Source organism: Stegostoma tigrinum, chromosome 20 (genome assembly GCF_030684315.1).
Source record: "Stegostoma tigrinum isolate sSteTig4 chromosome 20, sSteTig4.hap1, whole genome shotgun sequence".
Taxonomy (NCBI): Eukaryota; Metazoa; Chordata; class Chondrichthyes; order Orectolobiformes; family Stegostomatidae; genus Stegostoma; species Stegostoma tigrinum.
Genome location: NC_081373.1, coordinates 5,823,225 through 5,848,200, shown reverse-complemented (window position 1 = coordinate 5,848,200; position 24,976 = coordinate 5,823,225). Strand labels below are relative to the sequence as shown.

The 24,976-nt window shown below is 39.6% G+C and overlaps 1 protein-coding gene across 1 annotated transcript in view; it reads left to right on the top strand.

Moving 5' to 3' along the window:
* Positions 1–24,976, top strand: part of cfap58 (cilia and flagella associated protein 58) — a 219,804-nt gene that overhangs the window by 61,297 nt on the left and 133,531 nt on the right. The window contains exons 8-10 of the mRNA XM_048551167.2: positions 989–1,071; positions 4,895–5,086; positions 16,172–16,333. Of these exons, the coding sequence (XP_048407124.1) occupies positions 989–1,071; positions 4,895–5,086; positions 16,172–16,333 (437 nt within the window). The remainder of the gene's footprint in view (positions 1–988; positions 1,072–4,894; positions 5,087–16,171; positions 16,334–24,976) is intronic.

Sequence of the window (24,976 nt, the reverse complement as noted above, 5' to 3'; positions counted from 1 at the left end):
ACAGGATATTTCTGCATTTCAGTGCGGCACTTGGATTGCCCCCACAACTCTCGCAGCAAGAACACTTTGATACCAGTGACAAACACCCAGCTCTTGGACTGGACCAGACTGTATCTCTGGGCCCCTTCGCTTGTTGTCATAGTGAACACTCACTTTGAGCTTACCAGGTTGCTCACCGCACCCCTGCCTTGCAATTCCTTTTTTATGCTTTGCCACCTCAGGCAGAGATATTAGGCTGATATAATTTCCAACTCTCCTTTCCTCCAATGTCAATCTAGGGGCTTCGACATGGTCAGTCAGCCACTTGGGGTGGTCAGAGTCAGCAATCTCCTCTAGAAAGGAGTGGAGCCAAAAGACAGGCAGCCCAGCACACACCATGAGGCTTTCTGCCTGAGTGTGGACTGTTTTCTGTGAGAGAGGCAGAGATTACAGGAGATGAAAGTTGAAGGCGCTTTTGATGAGAAATCTCACTAAAAAAAATCTCACTTTGTTTTGCTGAATGATTTAGCCCAATGTCTCGATTCTGATTTCCAAATTCAACACAAGTTTCAACTGCTGATCTAAGATCCTGAATTAGGTCAGTAGAATATATGCAGTAAGAAGAGGTTTAATAAAAGGAACCTGGGAGATGGAACTGAGTCAAAAAGGAAGCTATTACTTGGTAATGACAATACTGGAATTACAAATTAAAACTTTATCCCTGATTGAATGGATATGAAGCCATCCTTTTATCATAGAATTTTTATAATATTTGTGTATGTATATCTATTACTGACAAGGCTATGCTTAGATACATGAAATGATGAAGCCCCTTCTATAATATTGCAAATGAAATCAAGATTCTTCTTTTTTACTTGAATCACATATTTATCTTGGACATATAAGTACAGCTACCTGCTTCTTTAAAAGTACAAGAAATGGTTTATTCTCCTTTTGAAATATTTGAAAATAACTAAAGTAAAGACTTTAATCTCTTCACACTTTTCAGAACTGGAGTCTACTAAAAGGCAGGCAGAGCTTGACAAAAAAGCAATTGATGAACTGGTGAGAGAACGAGACATTTTGAATAAGGTAAGCATATTGGTATTTGTCATGGTTAAACTTGTACACAATCTGGATGCCCAATTTTGAGCTGCTAGATCTGTTGAGAAGAGGCTATTTCATTTTTACAACGAGTGTGATGGTCACTCCCACCTACGCTGTCACAGGAAGATGGATCTGTGACATGTGAATTGTAAGGACGAGGTCTTGTAGGTTTATCTGCCTTATTAGCTACTCCACAACCCGCTGCAGGTCCAGGCTGGTAATTGCATTCATCATAATGGCTCTAGCCATTTCCCCCTGTGTTCTGGTGGTGGAACTAGCTTTCAAAAGACTGGTCTTCTGCATGGAATACAGATCATAGAATGAAAATTTGTTGGGTTTCTGGTAGCAGTCTTCTGGAATCTTACTCCACCAGCTAAATCACGGCATTGGAAAATTTCAAGGTCCCAACTCCAGATGTTTCCATTCACACCTTAGATGATCTTCCAGATTTGTTGCGTTATGTCTCGGGAGCAGCTACTTCACATATTGTCCTCATTCCTGTCATGTCATCAGGGAGCCTTCAAGTTTTCTCAAAATGAAGAGCAGACAGTTTTATTGCTTCTTCCCGATGGAATATATCTGATTAAAAAAGTTTGTGATGGATGGTTCATTCCATTGCCTGTGTTTATATCCAATTTCTCAATGGGCAATTTTAACTCAGCTTGCCAGCTGGGAACTTCAGTGGGGAGTAAAACTAAAACCAATATTGCACCCACTATCCTGAATAGTAGGCTAGATTAAAATTGATCCACAGGTTTGCCACCTAGTGAATTAGGGTAAAATTGCTCTCTTGTTTCTGAACCTACAAAGTCAGGTTTTATTTTAATCATAGCCTTTGATATGGAGATGCATCCATCATTAATTTTTTTAAAAAAGATACTTTTAAAGACACATGTTTGAAGCTAACTGCTTGGGCTTGTTTATGGGAAGGCACATACCTGAGTTTATTCATGTCAGGAGTTGTGGGTTTTGATGTTGTTGGAAGTTCCATGTGAATGTGGCCTCCTGTAAGTGAGAAGGCACTCACTTACTCCTGTGCCAACTTCTTGAGAAAGCCTTCTGAGAAACCAGTGTGAGAACTGGAAAAGAAAGGGTTATGGCAATTTTCAAAGAAGCTTCTAGAAAACTTTATCTTGACGTCTCCTCAATAAGCTGTTTCTGAAGAGACCTAGTGACAACAGCATATGTGTAATGGGTTGTGTATGTGTGCCAGGACATCAGACCAAAAGCCATCTGGAGCATTTCATATTTTGTTGTTTTTTTTCTCACTGAATTAATAATTTTTTGATTAATTTTTTTTCTCGCAAAGACAATATCTGCTCAGAACTATTTTCTCTTTAACTAGCCTGTCAGGTTATTTACAATTATCAGAGTTTTACTACATCTTCCCAATAATAACATAAAAGAATGTGTTTAAATTGAAAATAGCAAAGCTTGTGCGGGATTGATGCCAGAGTTCTCAATCACTCAGCATCACCTGGACAGGTGATGTACTGTCTCATTTCAAATTGTAAGTTCATAAGGTGTTCAACTTTATTGAATACGTTTTGATTTACAAGCCACTGTTTTGGTGGAAATCTTTGAATTCTGAAATGGATGTGTTAACATATATAATTGGTCACATTGATTTCTGGGTAAAACATTTATGATTATACATTGTGACCAGCGTAGAGCAGAACTAAAGAAAGGCAGTGCACTTGTCCAACTTCAATTGTGATCCTGTAAAGAGTTAGAATAATTCCATTCCATGAATGAAAAATCTTTCCCAAAGTAGGAAATCTTAATTCATCGGTGTGCTGTCCAGGTGATGCTGTGAGTGATTGAGAACTCTGGCATCAATCCTGCACAAACTTTGCTATTTTCAATTTAAACACATTCTTTTATGTTATTATTGGGCAGATGTAGTAAAACTCTGATGATGTTATGAAGACAGTTTTCATTCTAAATGAGCACATTGAAATTTATAATAGTAAAATTGTCACACATCACATGCTAATGTGACAATTTTAGACCTGGCTAATATCATTGCTGATGGAGAGTTGAAACTTAATATCATTTTAAAGTGAAAAAGAGGTTCGTGGATGAGAGGAAATTGAAACAGAACTCTCAAATATAATTTAGGCTGTATTTTAAAGTTATTATTGTATATTTCCATTGAAATTCCTATGCCTGTGTTTGTAATGAAACCTGCTTATGCTAATGTGTGTTAGGAAGGGGAGGTCGAACCCCTGTAATGATTAGAATTGAAACACAAGCCCCCAATTTGTTACAGTGGGAGTAGATGTCCCCTGCTAATAATTAAACCCAAAACACCTAGAGAAGCTTGCCTCATCTCGCCTAATCTTTGAACCCCTAAATTGTTACAGAAGGGGAGGTTAAATAAAAAAAAATTCCTGAGATTCACTTATAAGTAACAAGTAACAATTTATTTATTTAACCCTAACAGTGAATAAGTTAACAGAATTACTAACAAACCAGACAATTCCTGCTTAACTACTAACTATTCCCTATCTGAACTAAATTCGACTGGTATGCTGTTCCAACAAACACGAATCCCACTTATATAAGCCCGAGTAATTAGAAAAATTAAAACTTATTCCCTCAAAGTCTACACGCCTCTCTTTCTCAAGTCATAAACACCTTTCTTCCACTGTTCTAGCTGTAAGGGATGTCTTCTCTGTAAATTCTTCAGTGAGGACTCTTAGCTGGAAGTGATGTGGTACCTTTAATAGATAGATGGTGCTTTCTAAAGGAGAACTTAGTGATTTCTTGTGTGAGCTAGATGCTTATTTCCCAGATTGTGGTTTGCTCTCACCAATTTTCAAAAACCCTCACCGTTTATACTTTGGATAGCATATCAATTTTCTTACAATAGCATTGGTCTGAGGTTATCAAAACCATCAGATTTAAATTCAATTGGCTTATAATCACTAAGTGCTTGGTTTAAATTAATTGGCTGATTCAAGCTCATTACCAAGGCATCAAAACAAGCCCAAGGTTTTTTTTATCACACAGCTAGTTGATACAGGTTTCCATCTTCAGGAACATATTGACACATTTATTTTTGTGTATAAATCTCTAAGCTTAGAAAAGCACTTAACCTCTTAAAAGAACCATGTACTCTTCTCACTTAAATTTTTTTACAAACAAATTCTCGCTTCCTCCATTCCAATTCATGATTACTCTACACAACTTTGTAAAACATGTCTCACTCGAATTATACATTACTCCCAGTGATGGCACTGCAACATCTTTCAGAAGCAGGAGTATTTAGCAACAGTCTGGAATATTTGTTCAGGCATCTCCTAGCCAATGTAGACAAAGGAAGTTAGAATGGCGAAGTAGACAAAATGCAAATTGACATATGACTTTTAATATAGACAGTCAATTACTATTTATATAAATTTATATTGTTGTCATTAAGGCTAGAACCTGAAAGTTTTTAGATGGTTTTTCTATGTGAATGGTTAAAGAAAATTTTGGATATAAAATGCTTTAGGTTAAGCAAATAATACAAAATGATCTAAAATCAAGTGATCTGGAAATGTCTCATGGGTCAATTGGTTAAAAAAAAACACATTTGTTTTGAGCATTGAATCTAGCTTAGGTAGAAAACCTACAAGGCTGCACGGTTCAGAAAGGCTGGGGTTCTCATTTCAAAGCAACACATCACTTTTAACATTCATGGCTTTTAGTTTGAGATCTCTATCTTTATGAAAGTGGACCTTTTGCCTCGTTAAATCTTTTGCCTCCTTAAATCCTTCCATGAGTGTGTAGTAAAGTAACACTATGTTTTCTTTTGTCCTAGAACATGCTGAAGGCAGTCAGTGCCACCGAGAAGCAATCAAACTTGGTCAAACTACATGAGCAATCCAAAAAGGTCCTAGAACAGGAAATTCAAAATTATAACAATGAGGCGCAGAAACAACGGAAAATTATCTACCATCTGGAAAAAGAAAGGGACCGATACATCAACGAAGCCAGTGATCTTACACAGAAGGTTAGTCCTTATCAGTAAATAAAGTTAATCAAGGAGCCTAGGAGAAACACAGCATTTGCAAGTGCTGGTTTCCAGTTGAATGAATCAATGTTTACTCTTTTTGATGAGAGAAGATCAAAACCAGAATTAATTAAACATGAACTTGAAGAACATTATCTCAGAGTACCACAGGACCTTGGTCAGATAGGCCAATGAACCAAGGAGTGACAGATAGAATTTAATTTAGATAAATGTGAGGTGTAGCATTTTGGTTAGGAAAACTAGGGCCGGACTTATACGGTTAATGGTAGGGCTGTGGGGAGTATTGCTGAACAAAGAGACCTAGGGGTGCAGGTGCATAGTCTTTTGAAAGTGGAGTCGCAGGTAGGCCTGGTGGTGAAGAAGGCATTTGGCATACTTGTCTTCATTGGTCAGATTATTGAGTTTGGGATTTGGGATGTCATGTTGCAGCTATAACTTTTCCATGCAGAAGGTGGTGCATGTATGGAATAAGCTTCCAGAGGTGGGGGCTGGTATAATTACAACATTTCAAAGGCATCTGGGTGGGTACATTAATATGTGGAATTGAGAAGGATATGAGCCAAATCCTGACAAATGGGACTAAGTCACTTTGAAATGTCTGGTCAGTTCTGACAATTTGGATGGAAGAGTCTGGTCCTGTACTATGACACTATGACTCTACGACTGAGTTAGAGGGAACAGTGAGTCAGAATCGAAGCTTAATTAATCATGGCTGATGAATAATTGACTCAGGATTTAAAACATGCTTAGTCGGCTGTCTCTCTTTGACCTAATAGGTCTTTAAAATTATGGAAAGTTCTGTGACAATGGATGCAGAGGGAATGTTTCCATTTGTGTGGAATGGTATAACTAGAGACCATCGCTATAAAACAGTCACCAAAAAAATCCAGTAAGGAGTTCAGAAGAAACTTCTTTACCCAAGAAATCATGAAGTTGGAAGTGACTCCCGCAGGGAATGAATGAAACAAATTATATTCTAGAGTCATAAAGTCATAGAGCCATCTAGCATGGAAACAGACCCTTTGGCCCAACTTGTCTGTGCTGACTAAGTTTCCCAAAATAAATTAGTCCCAATTTAAATTGTACTATTTATGCAAATGATAGAGAAGGGAACAGAGGGTTCCATTGATAAAATTCAGATGAGATGTGGGAGTAGGTTTAAGTAGAGCATGAACACTGACAGGGACGAGTTGGTCTGAACAGCCTGTTTCTGTGCTGTATATCTTATATATTGTTTAGTGCTTCTTTCTGTGCAGAACTGACTCATATAAATGTGGTAATAACAAAATGAAACACTTTTGCTGAAACTCATCACTTTGGTGTGCCTCCGAAACGTTGTATACCCACCTCAGTAATTTCTGGTGATAGCAGTTTAGAAGATAATTTAGCTGGTGCTTTCAATGTGTTGCCAGTATAAAAGGGTCAGTTTACCAGCAGGACAGCAAAACTGGTAGGTGTGAGGATGTGTTTTTGAGAGCTGCGTATCAGTAAGGGCCAAGAACCACTTCCACCTCCCGGAAACACCTGCCCAATGTGTGGATGGAGATGGGGCACTCGGATTGGGCTCAACAGCCACACAGGGACCCACTGAACCCAGGACCAGTGACACTGATTTTTCCAAGTGGACAATCCATACTCATTAGCAAGTGATTGCATACCTAAACAATGATAAATAAAATATTAGTGCAGTACAGTCTGGTCACTTTCATTTTAGTCCTATGAGATTTTACCAATCTTATCTTGCCAGCATCAATAATCCCTTGAGGACAAGATTCCTAGAGAGTTCAAAAGTATTTCCTTCTTAAAGAAACTGCTGCCTGACTGATGATTTTCCTCTTGTGTTTTTCAGCAGGGTTACCAATTTTATTGAAATATAATCTGATTGAACATTGTTTCTTCAGATTTTCAATATGATCTGAAAGAAAAACCCTTTAAAAACCCTTCCCCAAATGGCAGTGCTATATTTGGGTGGGAATGGGGGTGTGACATGAGAAGGAGGATGTGGATGGGGTGGGAGTGTGCTTGGGGATTGTATGGTAGTTAGCATCACAGTTGCATACCTTAGTATCTGACCCAAGTAGTCATAATTTGAGGAAGTGTCACTTGAATCCAAATGTTAATTCTGATTTCTCTCCACAGGTGCTGCTGATCTGCTGAGCTTTTCCAGAAACTTCTGTTTTTTTTCTACCGTATTCTAGTCTGGGATCAGTAAAGTCATATTCCTTCATTGATGGAACAAAATCAGAAGTTTCTGGAGAAGCTCAGCAGGTCTGGCAGCATCTGTTTAAAAAAAGTGTTAATGTTTTGGGTCTGGTGATCCTTCCCAAGAACTCATTCTGGAGGAAGGATCATCAGGCCCGAAACGTTAACACTGATTTTTTTTCTTCACAGATGCTGCCAGACCTGCTCAGCTTTTCGAGCAACTTCTGATTTTGTTCCTGGCTTACGGCATCCACAGTTCTTTCAGTTTTTATTCTCTCATTAATGTTTTGGTTGAAATTTAGTAAAGATCTGCTTTTCAATTTTAAGACCTTAGTAACGTTCCAACATGGCACTACAGTCAAGGCAAGGCAATGTAGGTAACTTTGCTTTTAGTCAAGAAAACAAATGAATAAACATTCCCATTGGCTGTTTAGAGAGGATCTAAATATCAAATCATTGAAGCCTTAATGATAGCAATTGCATTGTATTTTTTTCTTCTGCGCAGAAATATTCAAAAATATTGGAACAAGACAAGGATGTAGACTTATCATTGTTCTTCCTTATGGTTTAATGTGCTGAATCAGTGCAAATGTCAAATGCTTTAGAGCTGCTCATTTACGTAAGGCTTTATAAACTCTAGTCTTCTGTGATGATGGCTGAGCAATGACCTGAAGCATAGCATTAATTAACATTTTCATTCAATATGATCACAGGGATACAGTGAAGGAAGTGTACACAGACTGTAACAGAGCTTGGGTTCAAATGTCCTTTCATAATATAGCAGCCAGCAATCTGAGCTTTGAATCAAAATCATGTCAAATCATGACCTGATGTTTCTTTTCAATTCACTAGTGTACGTTTCTCATACTCCCTCAGTGCATTGTCAATCACAGGCTTTTAAAGGCACCCTTGGCATCCTGCTAAAGCTACTTATTAATTTCACTTTGGCTTTTCTCCTTTTCAAAGATGTTACAGCTACATATTAATGTGATTTTGGGGAGGGAGTCAAGAGCTAGTTTGAGGTTAGAGAACCTGTAAAGAGGTCTGTGTGTAGAAATCAGAACAGGTCTGTGTTACTGGTAATTGGAGATCTCTCTGCTGAGGGACAGCTGCCACTAGATTCAAAGAATCATAGGGAGGGGGACATCGAAAGAATCATGGAATAGATGAGAAGGGTCACAATGGGAAGACTGGAAGAGACACAAAAGACTAGTGGTTGCTAGTTGGGTGAGGAATAATAGATGCAAATCTCCTGATGTGAGTTGTCAAACCTCACTGAGGTAGTGCACTGGAAATGAAGCCTTGCTTTTCTGGGAGGTTTCACAAAAGTTAATGATTCTGTGAGCATGACTATGTCAAGCTGTGGTTTGAGTAGTCTGTGAGACAACTCTCTTATTTCAATGCTGGTCCCCAGATACGGAGGACTTCACAGGGCTGATGGGGCTATTTTTGCTGCTTTTGTTTCTGATGTTAAGGTTGATCCCAGTCAGTCCGTTCAGTTTCATCTCTTTGAGACATTCTAGCAATTACTACAACTGAATGGCTTGTTGGGCAATTACAGAGGGCAGTAAAGTCAAGTACATTTCTGTAGGTCTGGAGTCACTTGTAGGGCAGACTAGTATGGCACTTTCCTTCCCTAATGGATGTTTGTGAACCAGATGTTTTTTCCAACAACCAATAGCTTCATGGCCGTTGATGGCCTCTGAATCCCAGACTTTCAGCGTTGAATTCAAACTTAAATCTACCATGGAGATTCGAACTTTGGTCCCCAAGACCTTGCCTGTGTCTCTGAAATTACAGTCCAGCAACAATGCTATTTGGCCATCCCGTCCCCAAGTTCAAAATGTCCCCTTCTTTCAAGCAATGTTGTGCCAAACTAGTCCCTATGGTTCTTCATCCAACCTCCTGCTGAACTATCCCACTGCAACACCCACTCACCCATTACATACTCTAGAACCAATGAAACCTATAGTGACAATAGGATGCCTTTAAAAATAACTAAATAAAATTTGTTTATAATTTGAAAAAATACACCTTTTATTGCAAGAATGCATAATGTGGATTGGCTGACAGCCCCGAAATTCATAAGATTGTTGAAAAAGCCAAGTATAAGGAGCCTATTGCTCATTTGACGGCTTTGGCTGTCTTATCTTTTCTTTCCATTGCACAGTAAGTATTTATACAAGACAAAGAGATTTCAAGTATTTGCAGTTTCTGCTATTAAGCTTCGAAAGGCCTAGATGAATGTTTATTGGTCGATATTGAAGGAGTTTTAAAGTTTGTGAAAAGTTATCTGTGCATTTTTTAAAGTTATTTTTATGTATTCAATTATCATTATAGAGTTCACAGGCTCCACATATAGTATAGAGTGTATTATCATTATAGAGTTCACTGGCTCCACATATAGTGTAGTGAGTGTATTATCATTATAGAGTTCACAGGCTCCACATATAATATAGTGAGTGTATTATCATTATAGAGTTCACAGGCTCCACATATAGTACAGTGAGTGTATTATCATTATAGAGTTCACAGGCTCCACATTTAGTGCAGTGAGTGTATTATCATTATAGAGTTCACTGGCTCCACATATAGTATAGTGAGTGTATTATCATTATAGAGTTCACTGGCTCCACATATAGTATAGTGAGTGTATTATCATTATAGAGTTCACTGGCTCCACATACAGTACAGTGAGTGTATTATCATTATAGAATTCACTGGCTCCACATTTAGTACAGTGAGTGTATTATCATTATAGAGTTCACAGGCTCCACATATGGTATAGTGAGTGTATTATCATTATAGAGTTCACTGGCTCCACATACAGTACAGTGAGTGTATGTTCATTATAGAGTTCACAGGCTCCACATATAGTATAGTGAGTGAACGGAGGTACCATAGCTTGGCATGGTTGGAACATGGAGAACTTTTGAGGGGTAAAAGGATATAAGGAATAAAAACCGAAAGAACTGTCGGTGCAGTAAATCAGAAACAAAAACAAAGTTGCTGGAAAAGCTCAGCAGGTCTGGCAGCATTGGGCCCACTTTCACACAATCAGATCACCTTTTCCTCCAGAAACTTAGCTTTCTACTATTGTGCTGTAAATTGCTGTAGTGCCCAAACTATTGTTAAAAGCCAGTAAATGGCACTGGCAATATTAATATTTTTCACACTGTTTCTCTTTGCTCTCTTAATGAACTCATAATGAAAATAAATTATAATGTACACATTACAAATTAGTGTAATACAAGCTTAGAGTAGCACCAAGGAATATTAAAGTAAACAAAAGGAATGGAGCAAAACACTGCAAACATCATTAACTCATCCTAAACAAGATTGAAATTATGTGATATTCCTGTAATTAATTGACGCTATTTTGGTAATTGTGTAGTGAAGTAACTTTTGTGATCACAGAAGAAAGTTTGATATGAGTCTAATTGTGTGATTTCCTGGTTGGTAGCTTAAACTAATTCAGTTTGCATGTTGAGGGAGTGAAGTACACTACAAAGTGAAGGTGTGGAGCTTTCCGGTATAGATCCTCAGAGTTTAGAAGATAATTTAGCTGGTGCTTTCAATGTGTTGCCAGTATAAAAGAGTCAGTTTACCAGCAGGACAGCAAAACTGGTAGGTGTGAGGATGTGTTTTTGAGAGCTGCGTATCAGTAAAGGCCAAGAACCACTTCCACCTCCCGGAAACACCTACCCAATGTGTGGATGGAGATGGGGCACTCGGATTGGGCTCAACAGCCACACAGGGACCCACTGAACCCAGGACCAGTGACACTGATTTTTCCAAGTGGACAATCCACACTCATTAGCAAGTGATTGCATACCTAAACAATGATAAATAAAATATTAGTGCAGTACAGTCTGGTCACTTTCATTTTAGCCCTATGAGATTTTACCAATCTTATCTTGCCAGCATCAATAATCCCTTAAGGACAAGATTCCTAGAGAGTTCAAAAGTATTTCCTTCTTAAAGAAACTGCTGCCTGACTGATGATTTTCCTCTTGTGTTTTTCAGCAGGGTTACCAATTTTATTGAAATATAATCTGATTGAACATTGTTTCTTCAGATTTTCAATATGATCTGAAAGAAAAACCCTTTAAAAACCCTTCCCCAAATGGCAGTGCTATATTTGGGTGGGAATGGGGGTGTGACATGAGAAGGAGGATGTGGATGGGGTGGGAGTGTGCTTGGGGATTGTATGGTAGTTAGCATCACAGTTGCATACCTTAGTATCTGACCCAAGTAGTCATAATTTGAGGAAGTGTCACTTGAATCCAAATGTTAATTCTGATTTCTCTCCACAGGTGCTGCTGATCTGCTGAGCCTTTCCAGAAACTTCTGTTTTTTTCTACCATATTCTAGTCTGGGATCAGTAAAGTCATATTCCTTCATTGATGGAACAAAATCAGAAGTTTCTGGAGAAGCTCAGCAGGTCTGGCAGCATCTGTTTAAAAAAATGCTAACGTTTTGGGTCTGGTGATCCTTCCCAAGAATCCGTTCTGAGGAAGGATCCTCAGGCCCAAAACGTTAACACTGATTTTTTTTCTTCACAGATGCTGCCAGACCTGCTCAGCTTTTCGAGCAACTTCTGATTTTGTTCCTGGCTTACGGCAAAAAGTAACTTTTATGATCACAGAAAGTTCTATATGAGTCTAATTGTGTGATTACCTGGTTGGTAGCTTAAACTAATTCAGTTTGCATGTTGAGGGAGTGCAGTATACTACAAAGTGAAGGTGTGGAGCTTTCCGGTATAGATCCTCAGAGGCTCTGGCATATCACATTTAGAGTCATTGAGTCATAGAGCTGTACAGAATGGAAACAGACCCTTCAGTCCAACTCATCCGTACTGACCAAATATCCTAAAGTGATCTCGTACCATTTGCCAACATTTGGCCCATATCACTCAATACCCTTCTTTTCAGATACCCATCCAGATGACTATTAAATGTTGTAATTGCATCAGCTCCCAACACTTCCTCTGGCAGTTCATTTCGTACACGCTCTACCCTCAGTGTGGAAAAGTTGCCCCTCAGGCCCTTTTTAAATCTTATCCCTCTCACCTTAAATCCATGGCCTCTAGTTTTAAATTCCCCTGTCCTGAGGAAAAGACCTGGAATATTCACCCTACCCAAGCCCCTCATGATTTTATAAACCTCTATAAGGTCACACCTCAGCCTCTGATGCTCCAGGGAAAATAGCTCCAGCCTATTCAGCCTCTCCCTGTAGCTCAAACCTTCCAACCCTGGCAACATCTTTGTAAATCTTCTCTGAACCCTTTCAAGTTTCACAACATCCTTTCTATAGCAGGGAGACCAGAGTTGAACGCAGTATTCCAAAGTGGCCTAACCAATGTCCTGTACAGCCGCAATATGACCTCCTGACTCCTATACTCAATGTCCAATAAAGACAAGCATACCAAACACCTTCTTCACTATCCTGATATAATCACTGTTTGTTATGATCCCAGCTCTGGACAAGTAAGATCCCAGAATGACATCTGACGTGTTTGGTAATTTATAAAAAATTTTAGTTCATGTGGTTGTTCTTCACTGAAATATAGTCGCATGAAGTTACAACATTTCTTTAGTGACAGAATAGATGTTTATCACTTAAAAGAAGCAATAATTTAAAAACAAGCTGTCTAAATATAGAACAGAGTTGGAATGATCTTAAAATGTTCAGCAAGAGTTCTAGTTAATTGATTCCCCCCAGTTTCTGTTCCATGTGGAGTCTTTTTACATGATAAAAATGAAGAAAGAAGCCAAAGTAAACATAGGTCCCTTAGAGAACTAGGAAATGGCAGAACTTTGAATAGAATTTTTGAATCAGTCTTCACAGTTTAAGATAGGAATAGCATTCCAAAAGTACCAAATAATCAAATGACAAAAGGTGTAGAAGATGTAGGTACAATAACTATCACTAGAGAGGTAAAAGAAAAGTGATTGGGAGACTAATGGTGCTAAACACCAATACATACCCTGGAACTGATGGGATGCATGCTAAGATAGTAAAAGAAGTAGCTACAGATATAATGGTAGTAATCCATTTTCGACAAGTCCCAGAGGACTGGAAAACTGTCAATGTACCAACTTTATTAAAAAGGGAAAGAGACAGAAAAAAATGGTCAAAGGCCAGTTAACGTAATGTTTGTGCGTGGGAAAGTGAAGGATGTTATGAAGGATGTAATAGCAGAGCAGTTATAAAAACATAATATGATCAAGCAGAGTCAGCATGGCTTTGTGAAGAGGATGTCGTGCCTGACAAATTTACTGGAATTTTTTTGAAGAGGTGGGAAGCAGTGGATTTAATAGATTGGGTTTTTTGTAGGGTGTTCAATAAAGTACCGCATGCTAGGCTACTTCGTAATATGAGTACATGGCATTGGAGGTTGTATATTTGCATGGATAAAGGATTGGCTAACAAATACAAGATAGAGGATAAGGGGGCATTTTCAGAATGTAAATAGTGGAGTATCACAGGGATCAGTGCTGGGGCCACAATTATTTACAATATACTTCAATGACTTGGATGAGGAGAGTGATTATGCTATTGCTAAGTTTGCCGATGATTCAAAAATAGGTGGGAAGGCAAGTGACACGGAGGGCCACAAAGAGTCTTCAAAGGGCTACAGACAGTTTAAGCAAATATGCAGAAACTTGGCAGATGGAGTACAATGTGAGGCTATGCACTTTGGAAGAATCGAGGAGCTGAGTATTATTTAAATGGAGAATGATTGCCGAAAGCTACAGACTAGAGGGATTTGGGAATCCTCGTTCATGAAACAGGAAAAACTAGTGTCCAACTTCAGTAGGTAATAGTAAGGCAAATGGAATGTTGAATTTTTATTTGAATAGGAATGGAACATAAAAGTAAGGAGGTTTTGTTGAAACTATACAAGGCACTAGTATGACCACAGCTAGAATAGTGTGAAATTTTTTGTGCCCCTTATTTAAGGAAAGATATACTGGCATTAGAGACAGCCCAGGGAAGGTTCATTAGTCTGATACTAGGTAAGGAGAGACAGTCTTATGAAGAGAGATTGAGTAGGCTGGGCCTGAACTCACTGGAATTTAAAATAATACGTGGTGACCTTATTGAAATATATGAGGTTCGTAGGGTATTTAACAGGGTAATTGCAGAAAAGTTGTTTCCTCTGGTTGGTGGGTCTACGACCAGAGGTCATAAACTCAAAATAGGGGGTCACATTTTTATGATAGATGAGGAGGGATTTCTTCTCTCAGATGGTTGTGATTCTGTGGAATTCTTTAATGCAGAAGGCTATTGAGGCTGTGTCATTGAGTACATTCAAGGCTGAGATAGATAGATAAATTTTTAGTCATTAAGGGAATTAAGGGCTATTGGGAAAAGATAGGAAAGTGAAGTTGAGGATTATCAGATCCACCACGATCTCGTTGAATGGCAAAGTAGATTCAGTTGGCTGAATGGCCTACCACTGCTATATCTTATGGTCTTATTCATCAAGTGAGAGCTTGATCCTTCTTAGCTTTTAAAAACCTACATATTTCTAACCAGACATCCCTGTTTAGATGTTTTGTAAACTAAATCTTTCAATAGAGTTGACTGCTTTTGGCTCGACCTGCTCAAAAAAAGAGTTCCTTTTGCAGGAACTTGCACTTATTGTTATGTACTTGGATTTAAGTAATGACTTTTCATCTGTGTAAACAATTAGATTGAGCCTAACCGCTATACATATAATCCTCATTCTTCGCTGATTTGATGCTTGCTGATTGTATACTCATAAGCGTGATCCCAGATACCTTTTTTTGCCTCAGTAACTCATCTGGTCCGATGTGCAGTCCTTCGCAGTTTATAGGAGGGTAACGTTGGTGCGGTATCTCTGTATTTTGCTATCTGTGATTCTCAGTGCCTCTATACTCCACAGATAATAAGGCTGAAGCTTATTTAACAAAATAAAATGTTATGAGATCCATTAATTAAAGTGACGAAATTCATTGACAATCTTTCATTTCTCATAAATGGCACGATGGCTCTGAGGTTAGCACTGCTGCCTCACAGCACCAGGAGCCCAGGTTCGATTCCACGTTCAGGTGACTGTCAGTGTGGTGTTTGCATATTCTCCCTGTGGGTGCTCTGGTTTCCTCCCACAGTCCAAAGATGTACAAGCTAGGTGGATTGGCCAGCCTAAATTGCCCATACTGTTCAGGGATGTGTAGATTACGTGGGTTATGGGGGATGGCTCTGGGTGGGATGCTCTGAGGTTTGATGTGGACTTGTTGGACCAAAGGGTTGTTTCCATACTGTAGGGATTCTATAATCTATGATGATAAATGTGCAATCTGACAGAAATAAAACCTGGACTGGTATTCTGAAATTCTCTTCTTTCCCAGTTACTCACTGTTCTAAGTGAAATGTGTTTGATCCATCTTGGTTCTAAATGCTGACAGTGCTAGATTTCCCTCATTTCAGCTCTAATTCACACTAGGTTTTGAGCCATACCTAGATATTATGATATTGGTGTAGAAATTTGAAAATATGAGCCTTACCTGCTAAAATGAAATTTTCAAAATGTGAATATAAAGTCACATTGTTGCAAAAGGACTCAAAGGATCCTTACCTTATAAACAACATAAGCTGAGGAGAGGGCTAAATGGCTGGACTAAGTTGAAAAAGTGCCTGAAAGGTTTGGTATGCTTAAAATTTGGAAAGAAATGTGTGTAAAATATTGAATAAGCGGTATTAGCCTCTCAATGTGCTTTCAAAATGTGAATTCACAAGAAACAACAAGATGTTTTTAAAAATGTTAAATCCTTTATCTAAAATTGTAAACAACTCATAGGACTCTAAATGTGAGATAGTTTTCTTCCACAGGTTCTTCAGTACATGGAGGACATTAAGGTGTATGAGATGCAGAATTTTGACTTCAAGAAGAAAATCTCAGAGGCTGATAGTAAGCTGAAACAACAGCAGAACCTCTATGAGGCTGTGCGATCTGACAGAAACCTTTACAGCAAGAACTTGATCGAAGCTCAGGTATGGACACCCCTTCTTGCAATCTAGTGTTTTAGCATAGTTTCTGTAGAAGACAATTTATTCTTTGCACGTGGTGAGCCCAATTATTACACATTCCAAGTTGTCGTGAAAAGTTGGGTATTCATCCTTTCCCTCAATTGACTGGAGTCTTTGCATTGATATCTGTGACAGTAGTGTTAGGAGGGAAATTACATGATGTATTGGTAATATTTTTGTAACTTAGAACAGACTGTGTTCGGAAAGGTGCTCCAAAGACGTTGATGCTTTCAACATTCTTGGTGAGTCAGGATTGAAAATAACTTAACAAGTTCCTACAGTGCATCCCCTTGATGGTGCACAATGGAACTGAAATGCATTGGTGATGAACAGGATGGGAGTTGATGAGCAACAAATGTGCAAATCAGAGGACTGCTACGTTGCTGATGACATCACACTTTTTGTTTCTTGTGGATGCCATCTCCAGACAAATGCTGAGTGTGTTATCACACTGCTGACTTGCGGTTATGGACAGGAGTGATTTTTAGATGGGGTTCAGGACTATGAAGGACTCATTCTGATGTATGTAGCACTGTACTTGCTGCCAGGATGCTGATATAGCTGATAGGCTTGATACTTCTGATTGGTAATGGCCAAAATGACAAATAATAGGGTACTTGGAAATGATAATAGAATGGTGGTTGAGCCTTTTGCTGAACTTGGAATTATGCAGTTTCCCTGTTAGGAGAACGGGAAAGCAAAATAACTTCTATACCTGAAGAAAGGTAATACCCGAAGCATTGACTGCTTCTTTCCTCCAATAGCTGCTGTGTTCTTCCAGCCTCCTATTTGTCTACCAAGCTTCTGTACTACCATTGTTTTGGTTAGTTTCACCTCAATTTCTCAACAGATTGGACATATTTGCTCTTTCTGCTTTCCTACTGCACAGTCTGGAAGCTTCACCATCTTTCCATCTATCCTTACAGAGTTGCATGTTTTTGGGGATTATGAATTATTCCAGTGATCGTAATTTCTAGTTGGTTTAACCCCTTGTCAAAAATAGCCATTGTAACTTATTGGCTAAATATGGATGTCACATTAAGATCTGGACTAACTCTACCAAGCATGAAGTGGTATCGTGCTATAAACAACCATGGAGATCATTAAAGTAGTCATGGATGTTATCAAGTTTAAAATGTAACATTTTGTAAATATATCACCTCAGTTTAGTGTCACTTTTTATCATGCAGCAGAAAAGACATGTAGCTCTACTTCTATGGTGAGCTTCTGTGCTCCCAGGGAAGAAATAAAATAGCATGCACATAATCAGAGAAATGGGCTTTCTATTGCTGACCTGCTTCCCTGCAAATGATGAAGTAATGGCAACATGTTTGTAACTTGAAAGAGGTACCATCTTCCCTCACAGCGGCAGGGACCTGGTTTCGATTCCAGCCCTGGGTGACTGTCTGTGTGGAGTTTGTACATTCTCCCTGTGTCTGCATGAGAGTCCTCTGGGTGCTCTGGTTTCCTCCCACTGTCCAAAGATGGGCAGGTTAGATGGATTGGCCATGGGAAACATTGGGTTACAGGGAAGGATGGGTCTGGGTGGGATGCACTTTGCAGGGCTGGTGTGGACTTGATGGTCTGAATGGCCAGCTTCCATACTGTAGGGGAAAAAAAAATCATGCAATTTCCCTGTTAGGAGAACAGGAAAGCAAAATATCTTCTATGCAATCATTGTTTTGGTTAGTTTTGCCTCAAATTCTCAATAGCTGACACATAATTGACCTTCCTGCTTTCCGACTGCACAGTCTGGAAGCTGAAATATCTTTTTATCTATCCTTACAGAGTTGAATGCTTTAGAGGATTCTGAACTATTCCAGTGATAGTGATTTCTAGCTGGTTTAACCCTTGTCAAAAATGGCCATTATAATTTATCTGATAAATATGGATGTCACATCGAGATCTGGACTAACTCTACTGAGCATGAAGCTATATCATGCTTTAAAAAGCCATGGACATCATTAAAGAATTCATTCTCATTGTCTCTTTCCCATAGAAAGGCAATCGGGGTTTCTTGCAACTAGATGGAGACCAGAGTTCTGGCTGAGAATATACAAACAACCTAATTTTCTTGTGCTGCTTTCAGTGTTGGATTAATGACTCACCCAAGCTTCAGGGTAAAGCGCAAGAATGACATATTTATTGACTCCTTGCATCTGATTAACTTTCCAAATTGTAAAGGCAGTTGAGAGACCTTGCTTTTACTTACTTAAATTTCTTTCAATTGGAATAGCAGATAGAAGCGTACACGCATAGCTACAATGAGATAATGCATAACCTATCAACAATAGCTACTCTCAAGCATGTGAACCTTCTGTTTTTAGTTCAAATAAGCATATGCTGGTACACGATAATGAACATAACACAAAGTTACCGTATAACTGAATTGGTACAAGGAAAGAGTGTAGGATATAAGGAGAAACAGTTAATTTCGAATTGTTGTACTGCCCAGCAAAGCTATTTTACACATATAGTTCACCTTTAAGTTGCTCCCTTCATAAAGTCAGTGACTGCATGTTGATATAGGAAGACAGATCAAAGACTGATGTTGGACCTTTGTTTGTCTCTATGTGCTTTTAGAAGGTTTTGTGCATGGGAACTCTGAGATACAAAACTTACAATCTCATTCTCCAGAAACCTTACTCTTGCAGAGCCAGATGGACATGTTTTCCCATTCCTTTCCTGAATTCACTTGGACAAGCTACAGCAGGCATCTCAAGACAGAAGTACCACCAGCAGTGCCTTTGCAGCATCTGCAAATCTAGTGGCAAGAAAGGCTGTCCAGTGCAGTATTGTCTCTGAGCATTGAGGCTCCAATTAAAATCAGCTGTGTTGTGCAGATCACGTTGTTTGGCAGGACGTACCACAGATGCAGCAGGCAGTGAAGAAGGCAAATGGTTTGTCGGTCTTCATAGCAAGACGATTCAAGTGCAGGAGAAGGTGTGTCATGCTGCAATTGTACAGGGCCTTGGAGAGACCACACCTGGAGTATTGTGTGCAGTTTTAGTCACCTCACCAGAGGAAGGATGTTCTGTCTGTGGAGAGTGTGCAACAAAGGTTTGCCAGACTAACTCCTGGGATGGCAGGACTGATGGGTGAAGTGAGACTGGTTGGTAAAAGCTACATTCAGTGGAGTTTAGAAGAATGGGGAGGGAAACCTACAAAGGACTAACGAGTGTAAATGTAGGAAGGATGTTCCTGATGACTATGGCATCCAGAACCAGGGGTCAGAGTTTAAGGATGTGGAATACACCATTTAGTACTGAGATGAGGAGAAATTTCTTCACGCAGAGAGTGGTGAGCCTGTTGAAATTCTCCGCCACAGAAAGTGTTTGAGACCAGAACATTCAATGTTTTCAAGACGGAATTAGATATAGTTCTCCCAGCTAAAGGAATCAAAGAATGTGGAGAAAAAGTGGGAACAAGGCACGAAGTTGGATGATCAGCTGTGATCATGTTGAATGGTAGAGTAGGGTCGAGGAGCTAATTGGTCTATTGTTGCTCCAACTTACAACGTTTTGATATTTCACATGCCTGACATCTGAAAACCAAATCAACCAGCCTAATCAGATTTTGGTGATAGCAGGAGTGTGGAAAAAATTAACATGTTGTAGAAGGTTTGAGAAAAGTCGGTATCGAAGAGGCAAAAAGACGATGTGACAGACAGAACATTAAAAGGACGTGTCAACTCAAAGTGTTCAAACCCCCCGAGTTCTTAGTAACTCTGTCTTAGTAAATCCTAATCACATTTTTGTCTTAGTCAGTGAAATAAGTGCATGGTGGCTAAACATTAACAGAAGAAGAAAGCCTGCAGCTCAGGACGATGATGAGATTTCTGGAGAATGTTTACATAGAACATAGAACAATACAGCGCAGAACAGGCCCTTCGGCCCTCGATGTTGCGCCGACCTGTGAACTAATCTAAGCCCCTCCCCAACACTATCCCATCATCATCTATATGCTTATCCAAGGACTGTTTAAATGCCCCTAATGTAGCTGAGTTAACTACATTGGCACGCTGGGTGTTCCACGGCCTTACCACTCTCCTGAGTAAAGAACCTGCCTCTGACATCTGTCTTAAATCTATCACCCCTCAATTTGTAGCTATGCCCCCTTGTACAAGCTGACGTCATCATCCTCGGAAAAAGACTCTCACTGTCCACCCTATCTAATCCTCTGATCATCTTGTATGACTCTATTAAATCCCCTCTTAGCCTCCTTCTCTCCAATGAGAACAGACCCAAGTCCCTCAGCCTTTCTTCATAGGGCCTGCACTCCAGACCAGGCAACATCCTGGTAAATCTCCTCTGCATCATTTCCAATGCTTCCACATCTTTCCTGTAAGGGGCGACCAGAATTGCATGCAATATTCCAAATGAGGCCGCACTAGCATTTTGTACAGTTGCAGCATGACATCACGGCTCCGGAACTCAATCCCTCTACCAATAAAACCTAAAACACCATAAGCCTTCTTAACAGCACTATCAACCTGGGTGGCAACTTTCAGGGATCTATGTACATGGACACCAAGATCCCTTTGCACATCCACACTATCAAGAATCTTTCCATTGACCCGGTATTCTGCCTCCCTATTATTCTTCCCAAAGTGAATCACCTCACATTTATCCGCATTGAACTCCATTTGCCACCTTTCAGCCCAATTCTGCAGTTTATCCAAGTCTTCCTGCAACCTGCAACATTCTTCCACACTGTCCACCACTCCACCGACTTTAGTGTCATCTGCAAACTTGCTAACCCATCCACCTATGCCTGCGTCCAAATCATTTATAAGAATGACAAACAGCAGTGGTCCCAGTGGTTTAGCTTTGGACTATGAAATCACTGTTATCTGTCATGTCGATTTATTTGTCTCTTTCTATAAATATCTTGTACCTCTGCTGCAGAGTCTTTGGTATCTAACCTTAGTTAGCGTGGACTCCCTATGATATCATGAATAAAAATTTCAAAGTCTGACAGCTGCAGTCCGATTATTCGTGTATTAAAAGAAATTGTCTAACAAGAAGAGTACAAGAATGACAGTGGAAATAGTTTTAAGGATGTCCTCAGAACGTGTGGAAGAGACCAAACATATTGCCAACTCATGGGAAATATTAACCTCTGCCAGACCAAGGTGGAGAAGGCTTGCTCAGGAAAGCATCGGACAGCTTGAAACAGTTCATCAGGACCATGAAGAGCCAAAGCTAAGCTGCGATATGAAGCACAGAAACTTCCAAACAGCCCAACCACTAACGCTTCCAGCACCACCTCTATCCTGTGCAGTAGTCAACTGAGAGTTGAGCATTGGATTTAACAGCCATTGCACAACCTTATTGAACTGGAACAGAAACAATTCTTACTGTATCTCAAGGGACTTTGAAAAAGGTGAGAGATAATGGGAACTGCAGATGCTGGAGATTCCAAGATAATAAAATGTGAGGCTGGATGAACACAGCAGGCCAAGCAGCATCTCAGGAGCACAAAAGCTGACGTTTCGGGCCTAGACCCTTCATCAGAGAGGGTCATCAGAAAAAGGTGAATTCTGTTTCAGCAAGATATTGTTAATGGGTTGTAGCTAAGGAAAAGATTACTATAAATGTTGTTGAATGTAACTCTTTGACGGGCCTAAAAGAATTCTTCTTCTCCAGAGGGGCCATGTAGACTTTTTTAGTGGGTACTGTGGTAATGTTTAGTCACTGAATGTCAGTCCCTGCTGAAATATCTCCAAGTTGGATAAGTTGGAACAGCCATCCTACATTTTTTTTTTCCACGCTGACAATAAACACTGCCAGCAGCAACATCCACTTTTCTGTACCATGGTGTCACGATGTAACTGGGAATTGCAGCTTTGTCACTGATTTTCCTGAACTGAAAGGTCAGATTTACGTCAGTGCATCATGCTGCTATTTTCAGGCTATACTTAGCACAGGCGGTAGTTTCACTGCGAGGGTGGTGCCATATCCTTTGTGTCAGCAACAACCTTTTCCATCTCATCCAAACCTGCAGTCTGTCACATGACTACATTCACAATTCAGGATTGTGGTAATGTGATTACCAAACTGAAACATTCTCAGAAATGAAGTTTGGGCCTGGTGAACACCACAAGTGGTTTAAACATCAATTTTTTAAAATCGATATAAAGTAACATTTTAAAGTTTTTCAGTTTGTTTTTCCTGAAAAATGGTTAGAAGAAAGGATAGATCAATTACTGGTATTATATGTTGGCTCATGTAAATTCCAGGTCCAGCTGAGTTAGTTGGCACTTTCTGGAGTGACAAACTACATCAGCTCAGTTCTCATTCTTCATTTGTGAATTGAGAAAGACAATGTCAGCAGCTGTTCTACCTCAGAAGGCAACACAGCTGAGTTGAATCTTGACCTCATTTGGTATCCATTAATACATTTCTTTAGGCTGAGGGACACTAGACGCATGCTGGAGCTGATTTTTCATCTCTGCTCAAGCCTGAGGTTGTCGAGGCCAATTGAAATCTCACTTAGATCATGTAGTTAATTTTCTAAATTAGTCAACACAGGCTGTAGGAACCAGTTTTAGAATGCAGTTCATAATGGACAATTAGAAACTGAATTTCACAGCCATCAGTACTAATTTTATTCGCGAAACAACCTGCTTTCATTATAACGATATTCACATTATTCTATTACAAAAATGAATGCAATCTATTTATCAAGTTTGATTGGATGTCAGTTTGCAGGTCACATTTTCAGCATTAACATTGAAATACAATTAAAACATAAGAAAACTGATTTGAATAATCATACTAATATAACAAAATGTGAGGCTGGATGAACACAGCAGGCCCAGCAGCATCTCAGGAGCACAAAAGCTGACGTTTCGGGCCTAGACCCTTCATCAGAGCTCTGATGAAGTGTCTAGGCTCGAAACGTCAGCTTTTGTGCTCCTGAGATGCTGCTGGGCCTGCTGTGTTCATCCAGCCTCACATTTTATTATCTTGGATTCTCCAGCATCTGCAGTTCCCATTATCACTGAATAATCATACTTCTAGCCAGCTAATGGAGGCTGAAAAGGCTGACAGACACTTTGCTAATATTTCCAACACTTGCCTTGATTTTCATTTGGAAGTGGTGGAATTCTGTACAGGTGAGATTCTCTAACAGGTTCATAGTTCCTTGAAAATAGATTCGCAGATATGTAGGAGAAAAAGGTGTTTGGTATGTTTTCCTTTATTGTTTGGTGGATTGAATATAGGAGTTGGGAGGTCATGTTGCAGCTGTACAGGACATTGGTTAGGCCACTTTTGGAAGACAGCATGCAATTCTGGTCTCCCTCCTGTTGGAAAGATGTTTTTAAACTTGAAGGGGTTCAGGAAAGATTTACAATGATGTTACTGATGTTGGAGGATTTGAGCTATAGGGAGAGGATGAATAGGCTGGGGCTATTTTCACTGGAGTATTGGAGGCTGAGGGATGACTTTATACAAGTTTATAAAATCATGAGGAGCAAGGATAGGCTGAATAGACAAGGTCTTTTCCCTAGGCTAGGGGAGTCCAAAGTAGACCGCATAGGTTTAAGGTGAGAGAGGGTCAGATTTAAAGGGACCTAAGGGGCATCTTTTTCATGCAGAGGGTAGTGTGGGTATGGAATAAGCTACTGGAGGAAGTGATGGAAACTGGTTCAATTACAAAATTTAAAAGATATCTGGATGGGTATGAATAGGAGGGGTTTGGAGGGATATGGGCCAAATGCTGGCAAAGGGGATTCATTAATTTAGGATATCTGGTTGACCTGGATGAGTTGGAGTGAAGGGCCTGTTTTCCATGCTATACAGCTCTCTGACTCCATGACTCAATAATAGGCCACATGGCACTGCAGCAAGAGCAGAGGCTGCTGGCTTGGGTTGTGGATTCAATGCCAGGTTTTTTCCATGTATCAGTATAGAGTAACAATTCAACAAAAAGAACAAATAAAACCAAAAACTACTCCACACACCTCATAACATCTTACCCAAACACACTGCCATATCCCATCCGTGCCAGTCTATGGCCCTCTACCAATTCTGTCTGGGCCTTAATGCCACCTCTTGCTCCTGCAGTCATCACCCTGCACTTTACATGCCAACTGCTACCAAATTGAGTCTCCCTCACACCCACCACTCTTTGCCCCATGCCAACTGATGTGGTATTCATCGTGGAAAGATCCATGCACAGTTAAGAGACAAGCAAAATTCTAATGAATAAAGTTCTAGCAGTGTGTTGCAGACTTCAGCCTGTTGATGAAAAAGAAACATTTTTTACTATGTTATTACATTTAGATTCCTTTAATTCAATAAAGCCTTGCATAAATACATATTTAATTCATGTGCAGGAAGCATTTAGATCCACATCAGAATCCAAAAGTACATGTAGCTGTTGATCAAGTTGAGATGGCAGGCCATTCTCCCACTGTAATAATTAATCCTTGTGAAATCAGTTAATAGCACTAATCCAGCAAATGGGAATCCTCAGGCTTATAATACATCTCATAACCATTTGACAGATCTTTGGCAGTTTGACAGTTCCAGCAGGTTAATGTATGTCTTCAACACATTTTTGTCTACTTTTGATAATACCAAAGGGTAACTGATCACT